This window comes from Ranitomeya variabilis, chromosome 8 (assembly GCF_051348905.1).
Source record: "Ranitomeya variabilis isolate aRanVar5 chromosome 8, aRanVar5.hap1, whole genome shotgun sequence".
Lineage (NCBI taxonomy): Eukaryota > Metazoa > Chordata > Amphibia > Anura > Dendrobatidae > Ranitomeya > Ranitomeya variabilis.
The window spans coordinates 33,479,651-33,506,493 of record NC_135239.1 but is presented as its reverse complement, the minus strand read 5'-3'; the positions used below and the strand labels follow the sequence as shown (position 1 = coordinate 33,506,493).

Sequence of the window (26,843 nt, the reverse complement as noted above, 5' to 3'; positions counted from 1 at the left end):
TCCCTATGTCGAGCTGTATGACAGCCTACAATATCGCATCAATGTGTTTGATCACCAGGTATCCAGCCATTATTTGACTAGACATAGCGCCACTCTTGTTTGTGGTCTGTGCCTGGTAGTGCAGTTTCTCTCATTCTTCTGATGGTCTTAGCTCATCATGGCAGCCCATAGTCTAGTTTTCTGATAATTGACAGTTTCCTCTCACTTTCTTAGGTACGGTGAGTGCCATCCTGTGTTCTTCATTGGTTCCTTGGAGGCTTCCTTCCAGGAGGCATTCTACGGGAAAGCTCGAGATGTAAGTATTTAATTCCTTACACTTTAGTTATTTTCTATTCATGACTGCTGCGGATATAAACACTTCCAAGAAGTGTTTCCAGGTCCTATTCAGACCTTTATGTCGCCATGGTAGCTCACAGCTAACTCCATGTAGTCTGATCCCGCAGATCTTCTTGCTAACATCCATTTGGCACTTTAGGAGAAAGAAAGGGTGGAGAGACGTAACACGGCTGCAGGATCTGACTACCCAGAGTTTATTTGTAGTCTGTAACCATGGAAACACTGTTCTACTTAGGAGCTTTAAATTCAAAACCGCAGAATATCTTTTAGCTAGACTGTTTGGTAAGTTAATAATTAAGGTGCATAATTCACAATTATTAATTTATTGTTATTAATTATTTAATTAACTCAAACCGACTTCAACATTCGTTGGATCCAGGAGTGAAGAGACAAACTATTTGCCATAATCGCCCACTTAGTCCCTTCAGATAGCAAAATCGTTTTGGTAATGCCTTACAAGATGATGGCAGCCTCAAAATCAACATAGAGAGGTTCTAGAGAGGGTCCCTACTTGCAAAAATGGTCCCCTAAGAGTAAAGAGCCAGTGACTATCTGTAAGTAAAGGCCCCCATTCACATGAGACTAGCATCGGCCGAAGCTGCCTGTTTTCACTGGCTCATCCAACAGATTCATGTTTATAGGGGCTCCTGACTCTCGCCAGAAAAATGATGGTGGGGAAGAGAAAGATCCAGCATGTTCGATTTCGGCAGCCGATCCTTTTGTTTTCAGCGGGATCAGAAGGAGTGTGACAGCGACTCTCTTTAAGAACACAGGAGCACTCGGCAGAGGGAGAGCCAGCTGGGATAGCTGACAGCTGAATAATCGGCTCCTCCGGGCACGCCGGCCAGACTCCTCCGGGCACGCCGGCCAGACTCCTCCGGGCACGCCGGCCAGACTCCTCCGGGCACGCCGGCACCTTATCCTGAGAGTCAGGAGAATCCTGTGCACAATAGACTGTCAGTTGATACTGGGTCTCTCTAAATTTTTTATTTTCCTGCAACATCCCCACAGCTGTAATTATATTTTGGACTGTCCCCATTGAAATCAATGAGTAGTCTATGTAATGCAGGATATGACTGGTCCTCCAGAGCTGATGTTGCCAGCGCTCATCTCTCCTGGCATTGCTCCAACTATTAGGTTCTTAAAGGGATTGTCCACCATTAATGGGTCCAAGTACGTAAGGAAAAAAGACACTTGCTCCAGGATTGGCACTGCTCCTCTGTACACAGGGTTGCGTCTCCCACCGATCTACTGGCATCAACATGTGACAGATGTTGGGTGAGAGCTGCAGCCAATCAATGGCTGATGGTCTGCAGTGTTCATATTTAATCAAACAGAAGCAACAGGCTCAGACGGCATGTAAACACTTCAGCGCTCACGTGACGCCACTGCTAGATGTTGATGACGGGATCATCAGGGGATGCAGTACTGATTACGTCCAGGAGGAGAGGAGAATTATTTTTCATCACCCCAGACTCAATAAAGGGTTGTCTACTATAGAACACCCTTTAAAATAGCCCCGTGATTAATTTGTTTCCCGCTGAAGCTTTTAGAAATAGATTTTTTTTAGTGTTTCTTTCTCAGTGAAATGATTTTATTTTCCTGAGAAATCAGAAAACGAGCTGGAATAGTCTCCGAATGCCTCCATTAATGATGTGTCAGTCGCTATGTGGCCTCGCAGCCCCTAGTTATCTCACAGCAGGGCCTTTCTATTTGCCTTTAGGTCTATTTCTATCCATCTTAGTTTCACACTTCTAACGTTTAATATAAAAATCCGGAGAATCGTCGGAGAGCAGATGAATTGGAGTTGGAAATTGAGTTTCCACAGTCAATAAAAACAAGATTGAAGGTTTAAATCCCCCGCCAGCCTTTTCTGAACCGCTCTGCTCATTAAATGTTTATTGGAGTGCCTGGATTAGGGGGGATTTGGAGAACTTCGTGAACTGGTATCTGCTTAATCACTAAGTAAAACACTCCATTTGATAACGTGTTTCTCACGATATCACACTCTGCCCCAATTTAATGAAATCCCTTCCAAGACCAGCTCACTGGGGGCCACTTTGCAGCCGTAGCCCTCCATTGCGCTCATTGAGTTATTCCCATCCACATCTTTTTATAAGCTGCCAGTGTGCTTCAGATCACAGTAGGCAAGACCCAAATATTTACGGGACTGCGATGGTCCAGATCCAGTCATTCATCCCTGCAAATACCAGAATTTGGACCAAGAAGCGGCCAAACCTTCTAATATAAGAAATGGAAATCCTCAGCCGATTTTCTTTATGCCCAGTAGTAAATAACACATAATGTGGCTTCTCACTAAATCCATTTACTACCTATTTACTGGTCAAGTGTGAGGATCCCAAATCCTCCTGTGGTGTGACTCCATCTCCATGAACTTCTATGGGACTGACAGATCTACTTGTTCCATGGATCCTATAAAAGTGAATAACGCGGCTCTGTCGGATGCGGACTACCAGTCCAGGCACATGAGAGATTTTGGGTCCCTTATTCTTGGGACTGGTGACGGTTAGACCAACAGTGATCCTAATGGGATTGTTGTAACCCTTTACATACAGAACAAGAGTGGAGATGGCCTCGTGCAATAGATAAATGTTAGTGCATGTTGGATTTCCACATGCCCAATCCTCTTCGACCACGACCCTATTGAGTAACGAGCTGTTCGTGCTGCGGGTTCAATGACATATAGACCTTAAGGGTATTCCTTTTGCCTCTTATCACGTGAACGGAGGACTAAGGATACAATGGACACATGCGTGGGGGGCTTTTCTGGCTCAAGTGCAATGTGAACAGAGCCTAAAAGGGTTTTCCCATCTCTCTCTCTCTCTCTCTCTCTCTCTCTCTCTCTCTCTCTCTCTCTCTCTCTCTATATATCTATATATATATATATGAGTGCATCGATGATGTCATAATGGTTGCCATGGCAATGATGATGTCATAATAGGTTGCAATGGTGACGGTTATGTCATAATGGTTGCCATGGTGACGGACATGTCATAATAGGTTGCCATGGCGACAATGATATCAGAATGGTTGCCATGGCGAAGATTGTCATAATGGGTATATGGGCACGGAACTATGGGATGGAGGATGTGTGATGGTTATATGGGCACAGGACTATGGGATGGAGGATATGTATGATGGGAATATGGGTATGGGACTATGGGATGGAGGATATGTATGATGGGTATATGGGCACGGGACTATGAGATGGAGGATATGTATGATGGGTATATGGGCACGGGACTATGAGATGGAGGATAATTGTTATAATTTACCACAGTTAGTTACTATGCCCGTATAATTTGTTAAAACTAACCACAGTTAGTTACTGTGTCCGGGCAACACCGGGCTCTTCAGCTAGTCTTGTATAAAAATGTATAGTAATTGCGGGTCCCACAAATGGAGTCAGTGCTTATCTTGAAAACAGTGCCCTGAGAAATTCCCATCCATCTATATATGAATTCTGACCACCTCTCCTCTGGAAGCCGCACACGACTGGACCCCATTGTGCAGAGAGTTGTGGTACTGACATCTACTATTCATTTATGGTGTATCTTGTAGGTGTGGAAGGAATATATGATATTAGAGGACCCCTTTAGGAGATAATATTATCACAGTAAGCTTATTGTCAAGACTCCGCTTCCCATCCCGTACACAATACAGGGGCATCTACGCCTTCTGTAATACTCTAGAATATTGACCCCCACTTTTCTATCTTCATAAACGGTAGTGAATTATTATATAGGGGGTTTCTACCTCCAGATAATAAATGTGATGCTAGAATTTACTAATTGTATCTGCTTTTATTGTTTATTTTAAAGTCCATACATACAGGCCTGTTGGCCGGACAACGATATGGCTGATGGTTTGGCCGGCATTTATCTCCCATGAGTTTCCCATATTCGGCAGCTTTCAAGCCTGCCGAGGGCTCAAAGCCTGCCGAGGACTCAAGGCTTGCCGAGGACTCAAGGCTTGCCGAGGGCTCAAAGCCTGCCGAGGACTCAAGGCTTGCCGAGGACTCAAGGCTTGCCGAGGACTCAAGGCTTGCCGAGGGCTCAAGCCTGCCGAACTCCTCTGCCGAGGGCTCAAGCCTGCCGAGGGCTCCGGCCTGCCGAGGGCTCAAGCCTGCCGAGCTCCTGTTTTCTCTATGAGAAAGCCGCTGTCAGACTCATCTGACGGCGACTTATCTGTGCAGTCTTAAATTGGACATTCCTGATCCTTAATTTGCCTGACATCCTCTCTCTGGGCCCCTATACACATTAGACTGCTGGTGTCGGTGGGTTGTTAGACTAATCTGTTTGGGGCTCTTGAATACCCCTTTAGGTCTGGGCTATGTGGTGACTTCGGCTCCTACACTTGTGGCACGGCCAAGGCTGACTCAGCGCCGCTGCTAGATCACAGTGCAGTAAAATCAGTGGGGTCGCATTGCAACCCTGAGAGTACTGCAAAAAATAGTCAGAAGTCCAACCTGGTTGGCTTTTTTGCGACTTGATTGGCAGCGTTCTCTCGAGGTCTCATTGACACTTAATTAACTCTTGTTATGCTGCATTGTAGCAGCGGCACCAAGCGACCCTTGATCGTGACCAAAGTCGCCATATAGCCTCAGCCTTATCAAACTGATTGGCTGATGTATCCTAGTGGCCGAGGTATTAATAATCCGCCAGCGATTCAGTGATATTTGAAGCAGGCGGACAAGAGATTATAATCTGGAGAAGTTACAGGAGCGATCAGTGTGCAGTATACATATCCCATATGTACGTATGGTCTGTAAATGCAGCGGATCCTCCGCCTCATCAGCTTTTCTCTATCTGTTTCTTTCACACTTATATTTTGTAATTATTTTTTAGATGTTCTTTCAATCTCTTAAACAGCACGGGGAGGGGGTGTTGGAAATGGCAGCCCCCAGCCACAAAGCGGCTCCATGACAAAAGACAGATTAAAGGGTTTAGAGCAAGGTCAATGTGGGTTTTTCTCTAACTAAACACTTTTCTGAGATTTCCTCGCAGGGTAAAATAATGAAAGCAGAGCAAAGGTTTTTTTTTTTTAAGAAGTTTCTATCCTCTTCACCAGCCTGTCCTCTCAGTATGGGTGCTTAATATTCGCCAGCTTTGTGAATTGGTCCAGATGAATAATTGTCGGGCTCTCGCTGCAGGAGATAGCGGCTTATTCTAAGGGCCTAATCATTGTGTAAACAGCTCCTTAGCCCGCACTTCTAAGGACGGGCAGATTCTAGCACAGTAACTTAGGATATTGCATGGAAGTTACGCTTTGAAATGCAGAATGGATGAGACAGACTTATACTTGATGTTTTCCTAGTCTTTCTTTTCCTCTAAATTAAACCCAGACACTTGGATATTTCCTTTTTTTTGCATGACAAACTATGTAATTTCTAATTTAGACATTTATATCTGTATGTTTGTTTATATCTTAGGTTTCGTTTTTTTTTCTTTTTTTTCCAGCGCCTCCTTTAAAATGTTTACCATTTCCCGCTCCTCCTTTCTTATGTGTTGCAGAGAAAACTCCTCGCGATCTACCTCCACCACGACGAGAGTGTCCTCACTAACGTCTTCTGCTCCCAGATGCTTTGTGCGGAAACCATAGTTTCTTACTTGAGTCAGAACTTCATCACTTGGGCCTGGGATATGACCAGAGAGGCCAACCGAGCGAGGTGAGTCCGAAGAGACCCTTTCCCCGAAAGTGCAGGGAAAAAGTTATAGGAAATCCTTAGCTCTCCCAGGCAATGGAGATTTGATCCCATCTTCTGCTTTCGAAGGCAGAGTATGTAAAATCGTCCTTCTTCCATCCAGAAAACAAAGAGATGATTAGTCATGCGTATGTCCCTTTTTTACGTCCAGTATTGAAGAATTTGGCACTCGTAGAAAGTTGCTAATTATTGTGCTTTCTTTACTTGTGCAATCCACAGTTTAATGCATGACGTTTCGCTCAGATCCGTGACCTTCATCTGGTGCACAGAGTATATAAAATAAACAAAAAAAGGAAGTTGCAAAATACATACAAAAATCATCTGTCAGCATAAATGGAGTTCAGAATGGATGACCTAAACCCACTGTACGAGATAAGCCGCATGAAATAATGCCAGTGATCTAGGGGTTCTTTACGCTTATGCACCCGTTAAGTGGCCCGGTTAGGGCGTATATCCAAACCCCCTGCAAATGGGATTCAGACATATGTGGCAACGGGATCTTAGACTGTAATCGTGCGCACTGAAATGCATTATTTTTCATTTTTGGGAGTGTACGCCTAATGGAGGTGGACACTCAGACGTAGTAGACGACATCTGGGTTTCCGGCACCATTACAGTTTAGGGCCCCGTCGGCGCATAAGTCCAAATCCCGTTTTTGCATGGGGTTCGGACTTATGTCCCTATGGGGCCACCGAGCGTGTCCCTAAATACAGTGTGAAAGCACCCTAATGGTAAACCAGCAGAAAAAAGACATGGATCTTGTGATCGGATCCACATTTTTAAATCCGTCTGGCATCAATTTTTATGCTGTACAATAAATATTCAGAAACGTATCAAACAAATACATATTCATATCCTAATCATTGCAATGGATCCGTAAAAAACTGAATGGTGTGCTCACAGCGTAATTTTTTCTTTTCTTTCAATGTACTTGTTGAATTTTATGTTAGTCTGATACAAAAAGAAGTGGATCATACTGGTTCATGCTGTGCTCCTATCAGACATTTATTTAATATCCTGTGGGTATGCCGCATATTTATAGGATCAGAATGTTCCTTTAAGATTAGGTATATACGAAGTAGGTGGGCCAAGAATGGCGGGAGGGAGACCGCCTAGCACACACTCCTCCCCGGAGCTCCACAGCAATTCTCTGAAGTTCCCCTAACTTTACACATGATGTCTGAACACAGGATCTATTGCCGGCCATACTCATTAGATGAAAATGGGCCTAGAAATGAATGATCGCAGATCAAACGATAGGCGATGGCTGCAAAGATGCTTCTGATGACATCAGCCCATGAGCTGTATTGGCCCCATCCTTCAGCCGTTCCATACAACCACTGCAGAAAAAAATGACACATCTGACCGGTGTTTTTAATGATTATGTATAGGCAAAATTAACGATTGCTCATTTCATCAGTCCAGGAAAAATTGTTCATTTCTATCCGCTTTGATCTAATGTTTATGGGCACCTTTTGATGTAAGCCAAAAAATCAGGTATTCCCTGCATGAGTTTCGGCTGTCGAACAGCCTCGGGGACTCGGAACATATTTTTCGAGCACGCCGAAGACACTTGGTTAGCACCTGAGCATGCTCAGCGAACACCTTATCCGAGCACATCCGCTCATTGCTAGTAGCCACCTTTATGGTTTGCTCTCAGCTCATGACTATCTACTATCCATTCCCACATGATGATCTCCCCGGTGCACGGCTCGTTATGGTACCCCGCCTGCATTGTAACGAGCCACGCACCAGTGCGTCCTACACATGACCAGAAACAATGAAAGTTTCTTTCGAATGACAACAAGCCGAGATCTCGAAGACCGCAACCAAAAAAAGTTTTCCTGTGCAAAGAATACGTCAGACAAGAATACCCCTATAAATATGAATTAATTCTTATGATAAGATGAATTGCATTTTACCAGAATCACTTATTACTAATCTCGAGCCACTTTGGTTTGACCTCCTAGCCCAATTTCTATGCTCTTAGCAGCATCAGGACCTTTGATAAAGCAGGAGAAGAAAGCTGAGCAATGTTTTGCTGCCTCTTTGCTCTCAATAGAGATTACGAGATGGAGGGGAAACATTTTCTAGAATAAAGAACGGGGCCCTTTTTAACAAAAGTAAACTTAAATAAATTATTACATAAGACTTGGAACATTTTTTACTAAACGCACAAAACCCCCTCCAAGCCTTTTATCTACAACACCCTGCAGAATGAAGGGCTGTCCCATAACCATCTGTAGCGGCTCAATTCAGAGGGGGATACCTGCTGTTGCTTTGTCGCGCGCCCTGTTTGATTCCGCCGCCCCTTTTATTTTACAATAACCAAAATTGCAGTGTCGCTTTAATAAGAGAAAAGGGCTTGTATCACTGGGGTTTCTATGAGTGACCATCGGTGGCCATGTAATTGCTTTGTAATGTTTTTACCCAAGGACTTTATTAAGTAGCAGAAGAAGGATACACTGGTAATAGGCATTTACCGACTGCTGTGCCAGCGGATCCTCCCGTACCCGTCACATCTGTTCACTGATGTCGCCGTCCATATATTACCGAACATACCTCGGGGGACTTATGTGGACCCAGACATTGCCCCTGTGCCCTTGTATAATACTAGAATGCCATATAAACATTTGTGCTAATTTGTTTTTTTTTTATTAAGGGGTTCTGCCAAGTTTTCTGAAGAGCCCTGGGTGAGAAAGGAGCTGTAGTTGATCGAGTGCCGAAAACCATCCAAACGCTGCACACAGCTATCTCCGGAGGTGCCAAAGTATTGGAGCATATGTGCAAGATTTATCGACCACTGCTCCATTCACACCCAAACTCTTCATGGGTAGTGGGTTTCTTCCACACTTGGCTCAAACCCTTTAATGATTGATTTTTGCTTTCAGGCTTTTTCCCTTCTGATATAATATTCCACCACACTTCTATGGCACTCACTACCTGCTAACTAAACCTACACGATGGATAGTTTTTAATAGAATGGCATCCTTCGTGAAAGTAACTGGTATCATGGCATTAGCATGGCAGAAAACTGAAAGCAGTAAACAATTTATCAGGGCTGACCTGGTGATGTAGATTCTCTAAGGTATAGTTCAGGGTGAGCAATACGGACTAAAGGCGATGGCACATGGATCAGTGAGGACAAGGACAGCAGGATGGCGGGCAGATAATTGGAGCAGAAGACTCTAGCGGCAGGAGTGTGGATATAGACAGTAACTGATAAACTATAGTCAGTAGAGAACTTGCAGCAAACAAATGGTTAATGGCAGTGAGTGATAAGTGAGAAAGATGGCGATAGCAGTGTTGTAGGTAATCAGCAGTCCAATAGTTAATCACAGCAAAAGTGATGAACAGACCAACTAAATGCTTGCTTGAAGAAAAGACTACGAATAGTCTCAGCAGCGTTGATCGATATGCTTGCAGAAAACAAATGGTTACCTGCAGGTCTGAGCCAGAAAGTAGTGCCCATACCATCTGCGGGTTTCCGGAGTCTAACTTACAGCCTCATATGTTTATGAGCCTCTCAATCCGGCTGAGGAGACCGGTTCTGGCATTGCGATACTTATGCTATGTTTGTGTCAGCGTAGTGGCCTTATACTACTTTTTTTTTTTATTTGCAGATGCAGAGGGTTAGTTTTTTTTAAAAATCTTTTTGCATCATCAATTTGTACCTTAGTATTGGACAGTTTATATATTTTTGAATAGTACAAATATTTTATTTTTTCATACATTTTAGATGATCCTAATTTATTTTTTCCAGTTGTTTCCTGCGTATAAAAATATTATCGTCGGACCAGATGTGCGTTATCTCTGCAGGAGCTGACCATGATCTTATTTTTTTGCATGGGTTCTCCCAGTCATATTCTCCCTTTCTCCTCCGCGTTTGATTATAGTGTCAGCCTTAACCGATTCGTCAAGATCAATTTGCAGCCTGGTTTATCTGAAGGTTTGCATTCTGCCAGCAGCGATTGTCCCCCTGACACAATGCTGTGTGTTCCTGTAACTTCAGACAAGGGCAGCCTCTAATGACTTTATTAGTGTTCAGTTTCAAAAGAAAGGGCTCAAGTAATTGTTCCCATCTTTGTCCGGTGGCCATAATTGCCGCACTGCATCGTCAAGAGCTTCACTTGTGAACACTTTATTACTCGCTGCAAAAAAAAAGGAAAATCAATAGGGGCCAAGAGGTGAACGTCTCGGAATATGACGGACAGACCGGTCTGGATGTACTTAGGGTTTAACTGTTTAAAATGCCTTTTCTTCTCCTGTCTCAGAAACAGGTAAACTAACCTTCTCAGGAAACACTCGATCGGAGGATAACATGTGAGCGGCTTAGCGATCTCTCGGGGTGTCCGTTTTCTCTTAATGATACGTTTGGTGCAGGTTCCCATTCCTCTAGTAAATGAGTTAAATAGGAATCAGGAAGATTTTCTTTTCACAAGGCGCTAATCCTATTTTTGAATGGCAGCGGTACAGTAAAAAAAAAAAAAAAAATAGAAAGGAGATGGCACTTTTCAATTGCGTACCTTTCCAGATGGCAGGCCGTGAGAAATTCAAGCAGGAAACTCCTGGGACCTTGCTCTTTTGGGCACTTGCAAAAGAACCAATTTTAATATATATATATATATATATATATATATATATATATATATATATATATATATATATATATATATATATATATATATATATATATATATATATATATATATATATATATATATACACACACACACACACACACACACACACACACACACACACACACACACACACACACACACACACACACACACACACAGAGTATATTGGTTATTGTATATTGAAAGCAATAATATATATAGCGCAAGTAGCAGTCATGTATGAATGCAGCATTCAGTAGGATTTTTGAGAAGCAAAGCACAAAAATTTGGCATAATTGTGCAGTAAATTGGGGATATGCACGCTGGACATATTTAGTGGTATATCCTCTTGTTGTCAGACAGCTGTATAAATCGGACTGAGATGGTAACGCAATGCACGGACTGGCCGGCAGCTCTCCCCACCCAATCGTGACAGCTTCATGGATTTCTTTGCAGCTGTCACTCTCGGGTGGGGAGAGCCGCCGGCCCGTCCATGCACTATGTTCCGATCTTTTGACTGCACCTTTAAAAAGGGTGCCACGTAGAATAAAATAAAGAGCGCTGAACTGAACATAGAATTTGGATATATTTTTTGTTGTTTATTGACCACCGGAATAAATGTTTAGGAATTGTAATCAGATAACAGGAAAGGAACACGACTATGTTCACACTCAGCATTTTTTTTTTATGTCCTGCCAAAACCTGATCTCTTGGCAGTAAAAACATTGCATTCAAAACACAAATTTTGCTGCATTTTTGCTGCGTTTTTTTGGGTGCAGCTTGCACGTGAGTTTGTTTAATAAAGTTAGGCTTTTCTGCATTTTTGGTGAATAAAATATTCGCTACTTTCTTTTTTCCTTCCTATAGCGTTTTTTCACTATTTCATTGCTTTCTATGGGTGAAAAAAAACGCTCCACACTTAAAAATTTGTCAAGCTGCAGATCTAAAAAACGCTGCTGTTCTCAAATTCAGTCTAAAAAAAATAAACAAAAAACGAACGCATGTTTGAGATTCCTTTTGCAGGTACTGTAAAACGCAGCTTTCCATCAACCTTCTGCTTACAAGGGCTCCTATATCTTAGGCCTCATTCAGACGCCTTGGTGTTTTGTTTTTTGTCTCCTACGTAGGGAAACAACTGACCAATTCTCCATCAGTGTTTGGTCCATGTGTCAGTTTTTGCAATCAGTTTTTCCTCATATGTCTAATATTATTGTGATTTTATTAGTGATGAGGGAATGTGCTGGGATAAGGTGTTATCTGAGCATGATCGGGTGCTGACCCAGTGTCTTCGGCGCTCTCAAAAAATATGTTCAAAAGCTGCAACCCATGCGGAGATTCCCTAACAGACAATCATCCCTGGATATGTGGCGGCTGTGGAACAGCTGGGGGACATGCAGCTGCGAGGACTGATGCAGCGCAAACATCTCGCCTTATCCCAGCACATTCGTTCACCACTAGATATAATTTTATTATAGCAATGATTGATTTTTTTTGTTCTTAAGCCTTTCTTTCTTATTCCATACCAGTAAGGGTTAATCGGCCGTCCTCGTCGTGTCCCTTTAGGACTCTTGAGTTCTCCCCTTCTGGCTGAGCCCCGTTTGACACATGTTCATGTAAGTGCCGCGCTATGTAAAGCTGCAAATTCCCCTCTTCCTCGAGGGCTCTTCTGGATGCAATCCGTTCTGGAGAGCACTCAGCGCCTTGTTAAGACGGCTCCTTTTCAGCTCTGCCTCTTGAAGAAATCCGGCATTTTAATATTTCTCCAGCGAGAGCTTTTCTTTGGTTCGTTCCCACTGACCCGCGCACCCTCCAGTAATTTGTTAAGCATCCGTCTGCTGATCCTTGCCGGCTCTTGTCCCACACGCCGCTCAGCAAGACGATTAGGGAAATTTTCTGCACTTGACATCAGCCAGATGTAGGAAATTAATTTTACTTAATGCTGCCTCAAGTCGTTTTTTTTTTTTTTTTTGTCTCAGCTGTGTCAGTGCCCAGACGAAGTCGAGCGTTTACAGCAGGGAAATAGTAAAAGAAAGGCGAGTATATGACATAGACAGGAATGTTTGGTACAGGACGCCAGCCGCTACGCACTACTCTGTGCCGTCATCCAGGGCGTTTTATAATGGCGAGCCAGGGGGCTCCTTCTATTAATTAACTGTGATCCCCCTGAACTGCATCTGATGTTCTTAATCAAAATGAGACTCCATTAATATTCATTAGCGGTCTTGCCCTTTCTAGGACCCCTTGGCATACCTAACTTATCACCTTCCGCTGCAGGCGGACATTAGACTGGTCGGTCATAAGATCTCCACTTCACTAGTAATTGGGCGATCAACTACTTCTTCTTTTTTTTCCCCACAAACAAAGTTAATTTTAATTAACATTTTAATCAATAGATCTTGAAATGATAATAAGTTCCACAATTGGATGTGTTTAAATAAAATGTTCCTGTGCTGAGATAATCTTATAAATGTGCCCCTGCTGTGTAATGGTCGTGTCCGACCATACAGGAACATGGTCTGATCGTACCACATCTCCAAGCGCCGCAGCAGCCTCCCAGAAAATGTTATTTTTCTTGTGCCATTAGACAAGAGTTTTATGGGGATGATTAGCCAGGGGGAGCATTCGTGAAGAATGGCGAGTGGCTAAAAAATTAAATTACGATGGTGCATTTCGTACGCTGCATCTAGCTTCATCCTGGACAGCCTTATGGAAAAAAAAAAAGTCAGCAAGTGTCCGATTTGTAAAAAAAAAATATATATATTGCCAACCTGTGCCAGCACGTTTGCCGTGGCCAAAGTCTTGTTAGATTTTAGGACTTTGTATGACGGGTTTATTAACTGAAATAAAAATTATATTGAATTTACTACACATCAATAAAAAAGGCCAAACTTATTGATACGGGGTCAAAATAAAGCTCCAGCTCCCAGCAGGGTGCAGGCAGGGGCGGGTACACACAGAACAGGGCCCAAGTGCAGGAACAGTACATGATCCCTGTACATTTGCACAGGTTGCATCAATGGTATGTACGCCCCTGCATGATGGTGCAACATACTGATGAACATGGAGTTACACACGCCCCTGCATGATGGTGCAACATGCTGATGAACATGGAGTTACACACGCCCCTGCATGATGGTGCAACATACTGATGAACATGGAGTTACACACGCCCCTGCATGATGGTGCAACATGCTGATGAACATGGAGTTACACACGCCCCTGCATGATGGTGCAACATACTGATGAACATGGAGTTACACACGCCCCTGCATGATGGTGCAACATACTGATGAACATGGAGTTACACACGCCCCTGCATGATGGTGCAACATACTGATGAACATGGAGTTACACACGCCCCTGCATGATGGTGCAACATACTGATGAACATGGAGTTACACACGCCCCTGCATGATGGTGCAACATGCTGATGAACATGGAGTTACACACGCCCCTGCATGATGGTGCAACATGCTGATGAACATGGAGTTACACACGCCCCTGCATGATGGTGCAACATACTGATGAACATGGAGTTACACACGCCCCTGCATGATGGTACAACATACTGATGAACATGGAGTTACACACGCCTCTGCATGATGGTGCAACATGCTGATGAACATGGAGTTACACACTTCTCATCAATGAGGGGCAGGAGAGGGCACTGAGAGAAGAGGATCAGTAAATGGGCCTTTTGCAGTCCAATAGCTCAACATAACATACAATTCCACCTGCTTTGGAGGTGGTTGTGGCCCCCTTACCTCCTGGGCCGCTGTGCGGCTGCACAGGTTGCTCCAATGGTATGTCTGTCCTTGTTGAGGAGGATGGGAGGTTGTACTCTAATTACACATGGGCTTCTATAATGTTACGGTTACGTGTAGTGCACCATGCTGGCTAACAGCTAGAGAGGAGCGTATCCATTAACAGGATTGGCGGACAGGAATCTTGTGAATCTCCTTCTTGCTGGCATCCCTGGTGCCTCTACTTATTGGTGGATCCGGTCATGCACGCACGATAATGCAATGATGATGTCATGTCCAGCCTAGAAATAAGAAGATGCGCCAGGGATATCGGCAGGTAGGAGGCGGTTTGTAGGTCTCCCGCCCGGCAGCCACGGACATTTGACGTTGCAGCTGGAGCCGTGTCTAAGGAATCAATCCGCTCACCACTGCCAACTACTGACACCAGAGCTCCCCCAAACACCACAGGGTAAGACCACATCCTGAGAAATGATGATAAAAATTAGGTTGTGTCCTGTAAAAATGATTAACTTGAGAGGTTTTAGCTTTTTTTTTTATTCCCCAGTTTGCTTGGATGATGTTGGGGAAGAATAGGTTGTTGGAACTTTGGGGGGTGTATTTTAGATATCCTGTTTCAGCCTGTCTGTCCTAGGAGTTTGGGTGTGAATAATGGGCCGCTAGCCACCATGGTGCGCCACTATTGGTTCTGCTGGCGACTTCATTAGAGGCCTGGAACAACTGGTCTCCTAGAGTCTCCTTAAGTGCCACTTAATTACTGCATACATGAATAGTAAATCTTTGTAGAAAAAAATCCAGCTCAACGCAGTAGAATCCAGTGACCGTGCACAGAAAGAAATTCGTGGTAGCAGCAACCGAGCAGTATCATAGCAGGAAAGGTATCCAGGAACACATCCATCGGTGAATAATTATTCAAAAACAATAATCTTTAATGTATAACATGGTTAAAATTATGCAAAACCTACAAGAAAAAAAATGAGCAAAAACCCTGCTGTAACTAAAGAAGTAAAAAGCAAAAATGCATTTAAATAACACAGGGTTCTTGGTAATACTGTTTTTGATGATTAAAAAAAAAAAAAAATTAGCGTAAAAGCCATCCCACCATCGACAAGGTGACCCTGATCGGGACAGTCCTACGTTGTCTAATATTAAGAACCTTACCATGTGTCAGGGTTGACCTCAGTGTGTGAATAAGGGCAGACAAAAGGACCGGGTCCCAACCAGTGGACACCAGTCTGGGGAAGCCTTAAAATGTAATTTCCAGCTCAGGAGAGGGAGGCCACACCCCGGCTTGCACAGAATGCAAAAATACAAAAAAAAAACCACAAAAATTAAACCATTAGTTTAGAACAAAGGCAAGTAACCCGGGAAAGTCATGGCCTTACGCGCTTCAAACCGACTGGTTTTTAATCATAGTTCCGAGTCAGAGTTTCCCGGGTTACTTGCCTTTTTTCTAAACTAATGGTTTTATGCCATAATTTTAACCATGTTATGTATTAAAGATGTTTGTTTTTAAATAATTAATCACTGATGGCTCTACTGCTGGAAACCTGCCCTTCCATGAATAGTAAATCTGTCTTCAGTTAGCTCCCCCTAGTGGCAGCTGCTACTTTTTCCCTTTTAATTCTATTGCTGTTTCGAGGGGAAGGTTTAATAAAGTGGAAAAAAATACTCTCCCCTGGCCTTTCTGATATTAGACATGTTAGACTGTATATGCAAATATTTCACTGTCCTCATTTTGTACTTACCTCCAATTTAGCAATGTCTTCTGACGCTTTGCAGCGCCATCTATCATCAGGACCATTATATTAGTTTTTATCGGAATATAAACACGATCTTCTAGTGTTCTGTTACCAACCCACCAGCCCAGCTACAAATGTATTTTTCCCCTCCCCCCCTCCGTTGTTTCCAGTCCCAGCCACAACAAAGCCCCCCCATATCCGATAATGACTGTTTAGTGACACAAGCATTTACTGAACTTCTTTGCAATGGATTTTAGCAACATTTTTGCAACTGTCAATTAATGAACAGACGGAGAAAGCTGAAAACCCCCTTTGTAGAAATGCCTGCCATGTTTCTTTATCCGACTAAATATTTGTATAATTGAGGGAGACGCAGGAATGGCGGGGTGCCGGCTGCTCTGTGTTGGTCACAATGCACCTCCCTCTGTACATAGGAGGAGACCTGGATAATCCAGATTCTGCATTCAGCCCCGCTTCGTACTGCGACATCTGGCTCTTTTGATGGTCTCCGCAGGTCCTTGTGTCGGCTAGCCCTGGCCGGACCTGACCCGTGTTATTGCTGAGCTCTGTCTAGTCTGTATATGACCTCTATGTAGTGATCAGCGCCATGCTCTGAAATATCCCTTTATTTTTCTTTATTTATTTTTTTTAAACTGCAAAACAGAAAATTGAGTGAAAGACAAAAAAAAAGTTATTTTTATTCTACCTTTTTTTTTTAACTTCTCGGCTTCCGAAAATAATAATTTTTTTTTTTTTTAAATAAATAATCTTTTAAATTAAACATTAATTTTATTTATATTGTTTGGGAAAAGTTTACCCATTGACGTTTCAGTAGGGAACAGATAAAAGGCCGTATGGCTGTAGGATCAGATAATTCATGGTTTTTGGGGTACCTTTCTATTTTTTTTTTTTTGGGAAGTTTATTCAGAGTTGCTTTATTTTATGTTTTAGACCAGGAAAGGTCAATTAAGCTTAACGTGTGCACCTGACCCACATCTAAGGGTCTGCTTCTACGCCCCTACACAGGTGAAGGGCACACTGTGTCCAAAAAGACTGAGATGCTTCCAGCACCAAAGTTAAGCTACAGTTGATTTCCCACCCTTGACGTTCCCTGCCAGCCAGAGTCAGCCACATGGCAAGATGTCCCCAACTGGCCGTAATTTTCCCAGGTTGGTTTTGGACACCTTGGAGCTGCCAAAAAAATAAACAATGTCTGTGGACGTGAAACTTCACTTTCATGTTGCCAGTTAATATCAGTTATTGATGGAAAGAGTAAAGAAAGAGCTGAAAGCATGGATCAGGTAGGAGGGAAGCACTTTATTTGGTAAGAAGCCCCAACCCTATGTACACCCCTGAACTTGAATGGTGAGATAAAGTCGGAGTATTTTACGTTCAGACTACTATATCCTTTACATGTTCATCATGATGGATTTAGATGTAAGTAATCCAACCATACCCATCATCTCTGTTTTGCAGTAAAGTAATCTAGAACCCGCTTGTTTGGTTCTTTTAATAATACAATGTTTTACAGGAATAATGTTAGTTCCAGATTTACAGATAATTATGCTTTTAGTGCACACACCAATCTGATATGTCCAGGATGTATCCTGGTTTTCATGCTCTGCAACTTGTTGTTCACTTATTTGGAGTGGGCAGTTCCTTTTCGTTGGCATTCTACCAGCACTATAGGTACAGGAACTTAATTTCCCTCACTTCCAACCGTCCTTCTCTCCTGACATTGTCCATCGGCTGCCTGTCCTGAATTGTAAGCCTGCCTCATGCAGTTTGACAGGAAAATAGGAATGGACAGACCAGGCAAAGACTCAACCCATTTTCCATCTCGACTTCTCTGCTCCCATTGTTGGATTACACCTGACAATAGGCAGTGGGCCACAAGTTAGACAAAAGCGAGACACTTAATGGCCGACATTTTGGACTGATTTGTCTATTTATCACATCTATCAAATCAGATCAAGTCGACTAAAACTACAGAGAATATTTATAATTTTTTTTTAAGTTCATCCCCCCCCTTTTTTTTAAATAAATGCTTGACCATCAATCAGGGATGTTGTGTGCCACCATGCATCCAGCTACAGGTAGTTGTACATTCTGGTAGCATGTAGTATTACATGGATTTAGTCCCCCAGTGACAGAGCCGCTCTTTGTGGGTGGTCCTCAGCTCCTCCTCATACAGGGTTGCCTAAAATCCAGGGACTAAAGTTAGTGCGAATTGATTTGCGGGACCTGATCTATGAGCTATGTCCGTCATTTCTCACTACTGGAAAGGAGCCTTGAGGACAACTGTCTCTTGCCTAAGTCATCTACGCTTCTTCTTTTGATTAGCCGGGCAGGTGTGACGCACATGTGATATCGCGAAGGTCCGAGTAATCTGAAGAAGAGCCGCGGATGCCATCAGGTAGGAGGTGGTCATCAGGACTTGAGTCCAGCAAACACAGACTAATCACGGGACCAATGGACAGAGCCCTGCAAATTAATTCACACCAACTTTAGACCCTGAACTTTAGGCAACCCTCTACGAGGAGGAGCTGAGAACCGCCCACAAAGAGCCCGCTTTGATGTCTATCTACCTAGTGGTATGGGGTCAACACACGCTTCAGACAGATTATCTCCCTTTTTACCCCTGTGGTGGCAACAGTCCACTTTCACGTCACATCTTGGCATGGTATAATGCCGCTCTTATGATGTAAACGAACCGTCAAAGGGCATCAAAGACTTTTTAAGCACTTTATTTGTTTACGCACCAATTTACCTAGAAATCAAGTTCATCATCAGAGGTTAATAGAGCATTAACAATGCATTATTATACTCTGCTCATCATTAATTAGTCATGTCATCCTCTCCACTCCTTTCTACATTGATATTCTCTGACATTAAAAAAAAAAAAAAAAAAAAAATCCTCAATTTAAATTATGTTTCATGAAAATAATTAAGTATTAATAGACTTCATTCAGTGGCGAGTTCTCAGAAATTTCCACTGTTTTGCCTTTTCTGACCCACGTTATTAAAACTCTATTATTTTTACAGACTTTATTAAATTGGATCTTATTAATGCATTCCATATTTGCATTTGGTCTTTCATAATTCATTATTATTATGACATTTACTTTTACCTTCACTTCTGAAAACATATCATAAGCTACCCTTTTCTCTTGAAAGAAATGCTAATTTCAGACAGTCCTCTAATGGAAGTGAAAAGCTTTATCAGTTTTTTCATTTATTCCAGATCATGGTAAGAATACTAATGCTCGGCTTTTGTATGCAAATCTGGACGTGCACTTTTTTGGGGGGTCAAAAAAGCTTTTATTTAAAAAAAAAAAAATTATATATGTAAAATATATGGAGACAAAAGAAATGTCCAGGCATTGTATGTTACGTCACCGTGGTAATAAGTAACTAAAGTTAATGTTATAACATTTTTCCCAAGTCGGCGAAATATTTCTTTCCGTCTTTCTTTTCTCTGTTAGTTTCTGCGCTATGTGTTGTAGTGACCAGAACGGAGCCATGAATAGCGATATTTCACCCATTTGCCATACAGATCCCTTTTATAATGTGGTCTATTGGGTTTTTACTCTTTTTTTTTGTTTTTTCTTGACACTACACACTTTTCCCATAAAAAATAATGGAACCTCCGGAAAAAAGCGAATGTGAATGGCGCCATTGTTGTTTGGGATTTGGCACGAAGATGTGTCAATAATCTCATTATTGACGTTTTAATTGACTTATCATTTGTCACTGTCCATATGCCTGAATTTATCATATTGATATTGTATAGGTAGGTAATTCGTTGGGAATCCAACCCTCTTAACCAAAGTAGTGGTGGTCCGGCAGATAATTGGGTATTAATATTGGAGGCTACACTTTTGCAGATATAGCATCTTCCACTCTTCTGGATTTTGGAGATGTATGTGGGAATTTTTGCCTCTTCATCCCCCATAACATTTGTGAGGTCAGACCCTGATGTTGGGAGAGGCCGAGCTCACAATCTCCATTTTAGCTCTGGATGTGCTTGAGATCCGGGCTCTGTGCCTTCGCCATGTTTTTCCCCAACAAACACCTCCAACCATGTCTGTGTGCACTGGGTATGGTCATGGAGAACAGAGAAGGGCCTTCCCCAAACTGGTCCAACCAAGATGGAAGCATTAAAGGGGTTGTCCACTACTAGGGCAACCCCTTCTCACTCTGAATGGTCGCCCGTTAAAATACAAACACCTATTCTCGCCTTCCGTGCTGGCGCCGTTCCTGCGGTGTTGGCGCTCGCAATCCGGGACTCGTGAGGTCGTCACATGAGCCTTGCTCCCGATCAGCGCTCTCGTCCCTGTTCCAGCCTATAAGTACCGTAATTAAAAGGAAGTAAGCCGCCAGCCATATTACTTATACGTCCGAAGGCAGAGACAGGATGCCAGCACTGATTGGTGACCAGATTCACTTGACATAACATCACGTAATCCCCGGGAAATCGAGAGCCTACACTGCGGGAACAGCGCCAGCACGGAAACAGAGTATAGGTGTTTTTATTTTAATGGGGGCAAACATTCAAAGTTAGTTGTGGACAACACCTTTAAGATTTCCCTTGGTTGGAACTAATAAGGGGTCCAGACCAAGAAACACACCCCATGGTACTATCCCTCCTCCACCAAACTTTACAGCAGGCAGGAGGGTAACGTTCTCCCGGCGTTCACTAAACCCAGACTCGTTCATCAGTCACCAGATAGAGAAGTGTGATCTGTCCCTAGTTTCCTCCAGAGTCCAGTTATGTCGGATTTACACCACTCTATCCGACACTCTGCCTTGTGCTTGGTGATGTAAGGCAATAGCAGCTGCTCGGCCATGAAGCTCCTGGTGGGGGCGCAGTGTTGGTGCTGATGAGTCAGCAGAGTGTTGGTGACTTTTCTGCCCTTTATTCCCAGCACTTAGTGATCCCACTCTGTAACGTTACATGGTCTCCGCTTTCTGGATGAGTTCTTTCCTGTAATCAGAATTCCATATTGCTGTTATTTCTTCATGAATAGTGAAGAATATTTTTATGTCTATACTCTTGTCTAAATGGTGATCCAAATATATGGAGGCCACTATTTAAATGGAACCTGTACACAATTTTAAAGGGAATGTGTCGCTAGGATTTTGCTACCCCATCTGGGAGCAGCTTGATGTAGTGGCAGAGTCCCTGATTCCAGCAATGTATCACTTACTGGGCTACGTGCTACAGTTTTGATAAATTCACTGTTTTCTCTGCTGCAGATCTAACAGTTCTCTGAATGATGAGCTGTATATAACTGCGCCCACACCACTGATAGTCAGGTTTTCTGTGCACACTGTGCATAGTCAGAAAGCTGCCAATCACTGATGGGGGCGGGGTTACACAGAGCTCATGAATATGGAGGACTAACTACATGGCAGCAGGTTTACTAGTCCTATAGTCATCGCTCACTTGCAACTTTGGGATTAGATTTCATGTCACTAGACCTTGTAGTCCGTTCTCTTTCACCAATATCATCATTAGGTGAACACCCAAGATTAGTTATTTTGCAGAATATTAAATATGTATATGGCGATTTCCTCGGAGGACTCTTTCATTCCGTGTTTATTTCTGTTGATTGGCAGGTTCCTCACGTTGTGTACTCGGCATTTTGGGAGTGTGGTCGCACAGACTATCCGAACACAGAAGACCGATCAGTTTCCACTATTTCTAATTATAATGGGGAAAAGATCATCCAATGAAGTGCTTAATGTAATCCAAGGTAAAGAACATGGCTGCGTGTGTAGAGGAGCCGGTCAATGAATCTCTCTGTATATGGTGGACTTTATATGTAGTAACGCCATAGAAAATGTCAGTATATTGACTAGCGGAGGCTGTATGTGAATCTTGCACGTTGTCTATAACTCTGATATTGGCTTTTTGTCCATTTGTGGCGTCCTAAGTTATATATACGCAAAGGTTAAGAGAAGGCAGGAGAGAATGCCCACTGGACTCGGAGCTCGCAGCTCCACATGCAGCCCCTGCTAAAGAAAGCAACAAGTGTCACGTGCCAACACCGTAGTGCAGCTTTAAGCCACGCAAGGTACACAGACACATGTGCATATTTAATGGTGCCCATACCCATTAATGACGCCCTTACGAAACACTCTTAAATATAATTCTACCCCAGCCTTTCTATTGTTCCTGGTGTTACCCTGTCACTCCGCTATATTTAAAGCATGACCTGAGTAATTCAATTAAAAAAAAAAAGTTGATCTTTCTGTATCTCTGTTCACTAATCTCTGAAATTAAATCCTTTCATGCATGCTTAAGTTACATAAACTTTGAGCAAGTAGGAAATGTCACCAGAAAATTAACATTTAAAACTGAAATAATTCTTCTTCCCCTGACCTCGCTGACGTGGCACCTAGATAATTATCCCCTTAGCTTTCCAAGAATCCTACGGGCGATTAGACTTTTAGCTTATAAATGATTGAGCCTGTTGCTTCCTCCAGAAGAGACTGTGCAGTAAATGGAGAAAGCTACCTGATAGGTGGTTCATCACCTTTTAAGTAAAGTTGAGCCGACAAGTCTTGGTTCAGTGGTTACGTCGGTAGTACATGCTCTTCGAGCTTCCTCCAAGCTACCGCCATTCCAGGCACCTCCTCTGATTAGTAAAACCGGGGCGATGTCACGCTAGCGTGGTGCCTCAACAATGCAGTCTTGTGAGGCCGACTAATCAGAAAAGGCAGATGATGCAGGAAGGGGGTTTGGAGGGCTTCTGTCCGACAGCTTGGTCTACCGCTGTGGCCACCAGTTCCATGGGCCGACAAATATTTTTTCTTCTGAAACTTCTGACTAGTGATGAGCGATCATGCTAGGATAAGGTGTTATCCGAGCATGCTCGTGTCTTCGGCACGCTCGAAAAATATGTTTGAATCCCCGTGGCTGGATGTCTCGTGGCTGTTAGACAGCCTCAATACATGCATGGATTACCTGTTTGTTAGGCAATCACTGCATGGGTTGCGGCTGTCGAACATATTATTCGAGCGTGCCGAAGCCACTCTGTTAGCACCCGAGCATGCTCAGATAACACCTTATCCAAGCACAATTGCTCAACACTAGTTCTAACAATCAGTGGGTCTCCTGGAAGTGTTTCCCACGTGCTCTCGTTACTGCTCGCAAGTCAAACTAGCAAGCAGGGAAACATTGCTGTCTTCTGTGTGCATGCTCCCTCTAAGCACCAAGGATTTGGAAATCGTGCGTGTGCAATTTCTCTCCAGCTGAATTAGATAGTAACGGCATTTTTCTCTTTAAAGAGGCAATTTTTACATATTTATCTATCCAGAGGAGCATTGCATGGCCTATAGGTCTCCTTACACTGGCATGTCACTCTCAACAAGCAGAGACTTTACACCTTAGATCCCAGTCAGAGGCCCCTCATACAGTCAAGTCAGATCTCATGCTTTTCGTGGAAGAGGGTCAACACCCTGACACACCGCGTCTGCAAATAGAGATTCTTGTTTGGCTTTTATTTTAAGTCATACGACAAGGGTCGATATTGACTTTTAGGATCGCTACTTCCAATTGGTGGCACTAAAGGTCAAGTCCTGTTACTGTCTGAAGGGGGAATTTTGCATATTTAATTTTTCAGAGGAGCATTGCATGGCCTATAAGTCTCCTTACACTGGCATGTTACTCTCCACAAGTAGAAACGTTACCTCTTAGACCAGAGTAAATGGAAACAACTGCACATGCTCGACTTCCAAGTGAAGATCCACTGGAGAACCAATAGAAGGGAAACAAGAAATGGAGAGGACAAATTACAGGGGGTGAAGTGATGAACGTAATATTTTCACATGGAGGATTGATGAATTTATGGTTTAGATGAGACTGCGCCACCAATGTGATCCTGGAAGTACTCTTGTAAGGGGTCACGTGTAATGCTCTGCAGGGCTACGCTCACGCTGATCCCTTGTGTCTCCTGTTCCCACCCCCCGAACTCTCCATAACGCTCACCCCTGTGCACACTAATCTGATCTCACTGAGAATCCAGGTGTGTAACCTTTCACAGCTCTGCTGGGATTCCAGGTTTGGATGTTTGCAGACATTGAAGCCTGGATACTTGTTAGAACGTGTCAACATTTACCAAAAAAAGAGAATAGTTTCCCCAGGTCGGCTTTCCTCATACAGGTTAGGCTCACTGTTGCTGAACCTTCCTCATACAGGTTAGGCTCACTGTTGCTGAACCGATACTTACAGACTAAGGAATTGCAGAAAGAGCAATTTTCTATATAGTGTATCTGCTGTCACGAAGTTAGCGGCAACAATAGGATGGAAGTGGAGGCAGCACAATGTTCGAGTACACGTTCATTGTCTACTGTAGTGTAACTTTATAAAAGTCAGACTTCATATTCAGAGCTGCAAATCTGCAGAAAAAAAACCCTGCACAATTCTGTCTGCATCCAGTGGAGCCAGTGTCAGACTGGGGTACCAAGGGCCCACCAGTGACCAACTCCAGGGCCCCACTTTACAGCTACATGCAAATGTGACATTCTCCTCAGTCACAAATTTATATAACCATGAACTGGGTAGTTTGTTAAATTAATAAGATACCGCCTTTATCTGCACATATTGATTCTAGTATATTTTGCCAAGTACGTCTCATATAAGAGATACTCTTGCACTGCGGCCCACCGGAGGATTCTCCTGTTCTCCTGTGGGCCAGTCCACGCCTGCCAAACACTACGCTGTGTTGAATTCCATATGTAAAGAGGACGTCAGAAGAGGCCTGTATGCTTCCCTCAGTATTCTTTTTTTTTTTTGTATATATTTTTTAAATCTACTGCATGGTTCAGGAGATGGTGGCCTTTTTATTAAGTGTTATTTATTGTCTTTACCCAAAGAGGGGTGGCTCATAGTACTGTTTGAGGATGTGGATTTAGGCTACTCTGCTTATTACACTATTTGCCATGCAAATGCTGTTAAGAAAGAAAAGGTTTTATGTATATATATATATATATATATATATATGTATATATATATATATATATATATATATATATATATATATATATATATATATATATATATATATATATACATATATACACATATATATATATATACATACACGTGGTGGTCAAAGTGTAGGTGTGCAATGTGCAGGTCCATGTAATGAGCTGTGCGTGTTCGCATGCTCAGTCACTCTCTCACCAGGGCAATTGAAATCCAACCACCTGATCATTATGTCCCCCAACGTAATTGTACAAGGGACAGTCAGGAGGCCGACATGCACATCAGATGGTCGGACGATTCCCTGCAAAAATCGTCATGTTCGTCCACCTTTTACATATTTTGTATGTATGCCTTTAGTCCTCCAACATGTAACATTTTTTATTTAGCATCATCTATTTTATCTGTACATAGAGGGCCCAATTCATTATCTGCAATTTATTGAACTCCCTTTTTTTTTCTTGCAAATAATGAATTTGGCATAGAAATTTTTTTAAAAACACAACTTTTTTTAATAACCGTTTTTAGAACTTTTTAGCATTGAAAGTCACGAATCCTTTAAAAAGTAGCAAAAATTAGCTAAATTGAAAACTCCAGAAACTTTACGCTATGGAAAAAAAAAATGCAACATTTGTTAAAAGTTGCATTTCATAAATCTGTGAAACATTTGGATAAGCAGATTTGTTGAGGAAAGCTGAAAAAAAACATACAGAAATAAATAAAACTGAAAACATGGCGCAAAATGTGCAGAAAATAGAGAGGGAAACTGATGGAGCCACAGTGATGAAAGGGGATGTGTAATAGAAACCCCTCTAACTACAAGCCTCTGCGGGGAATATGGAGCAGAAATACAAGGCTTTGACCCCAATAAATATATATTATAAAATTAATCGGCAAATAATCTATTTAGATAAAGCCTCAAAGCATCAAAACAAAGGTGCTGTACAGAGATGGGTGAGGCCATGATAATGAAACATGGCTACCTCTGATTTATGGTGGCATTATCTTAGAAGCATGTACACACATAGTTACTTTTCTATACTTTTTTGTGTTTTTTTTAGCTTTTACCTCCTTCCATTCCCTTTTGGGCTTTTGCCTTCTGTTGTGTTAGGTTGGTGTTAAGTGTGTGACCTGTTTAAAGCTCATCCCAGACACCATTACCGTAGTTCTCACCTGTAGATATCACCTGGTGTTCTGCCTTTGCCTGAATTCACCACATTACTGACACTGGATCATTTGCTGTTTTGACAGGTAACACAACAGTAGATGAGCTCATGATGAGGCTGATTTCAGCAATGGAAATATTTTCAGCCCAGCAGCAGGAAGATATTAAGGACGAGGTACGTATTAATTATTAAAGTGAAGCCCCTTTTTCATGGATTATTTTTTACCAGTCTGTACAAAGCGAGATTCATGAAAATATAGAATAATTTTTACACTAGTGGAAGGTGTAAACTTCTGAACCGTGTCCTAAAGGTGTTCACCTTCCTAATCTTGCATTACTGTTAGTGTGTTAGATCCACCATTCACAATAGGTGATGTCACAGCTCACCTCTTCCTCCTGTACAATGACTGATAACACCTCTATATACAGTAGATAACACAAGATCCACCATTCACAATAGGTGATATCACAGCTCACCTCCTCCTCCTGTACAATGACTG

The 26,843-nt window shown here is 42.6% G+C and overlaps 1 protein-coding gene across 1 annotated transcript in view; it reads left to right on the top strand.

Moving 5' to 3' along the window:
• FAF1 (Fas associated factor 1) overlaps positions 1 to 26,843 on the top strand; it is a 188,509-nt gene that overhangs the window by 118,759 nt on the left and 42,907 nt on the right. Inside the window, exons 12-15 of the mRNA XM_077277215.1 lie at positions 214 to 295; positions 5,871 to 6,025; positions 21,809 to 21,945; positions 26,430 to 26,518. Coding sequence (XP_077133330.1) covers positions 214 to 295; positions 5,871 to 6,025; positions 21,809 to 21,945; positions 26,430 to 26,518 — 463 coding nt within the window. The remainder of the gene's footprint in view (positions 1 to 213; positions 296 to 5,870; positions 6,026 to 21,808; positions 21,946 to 26,429; positions 26,519 to 26,843) is intronic.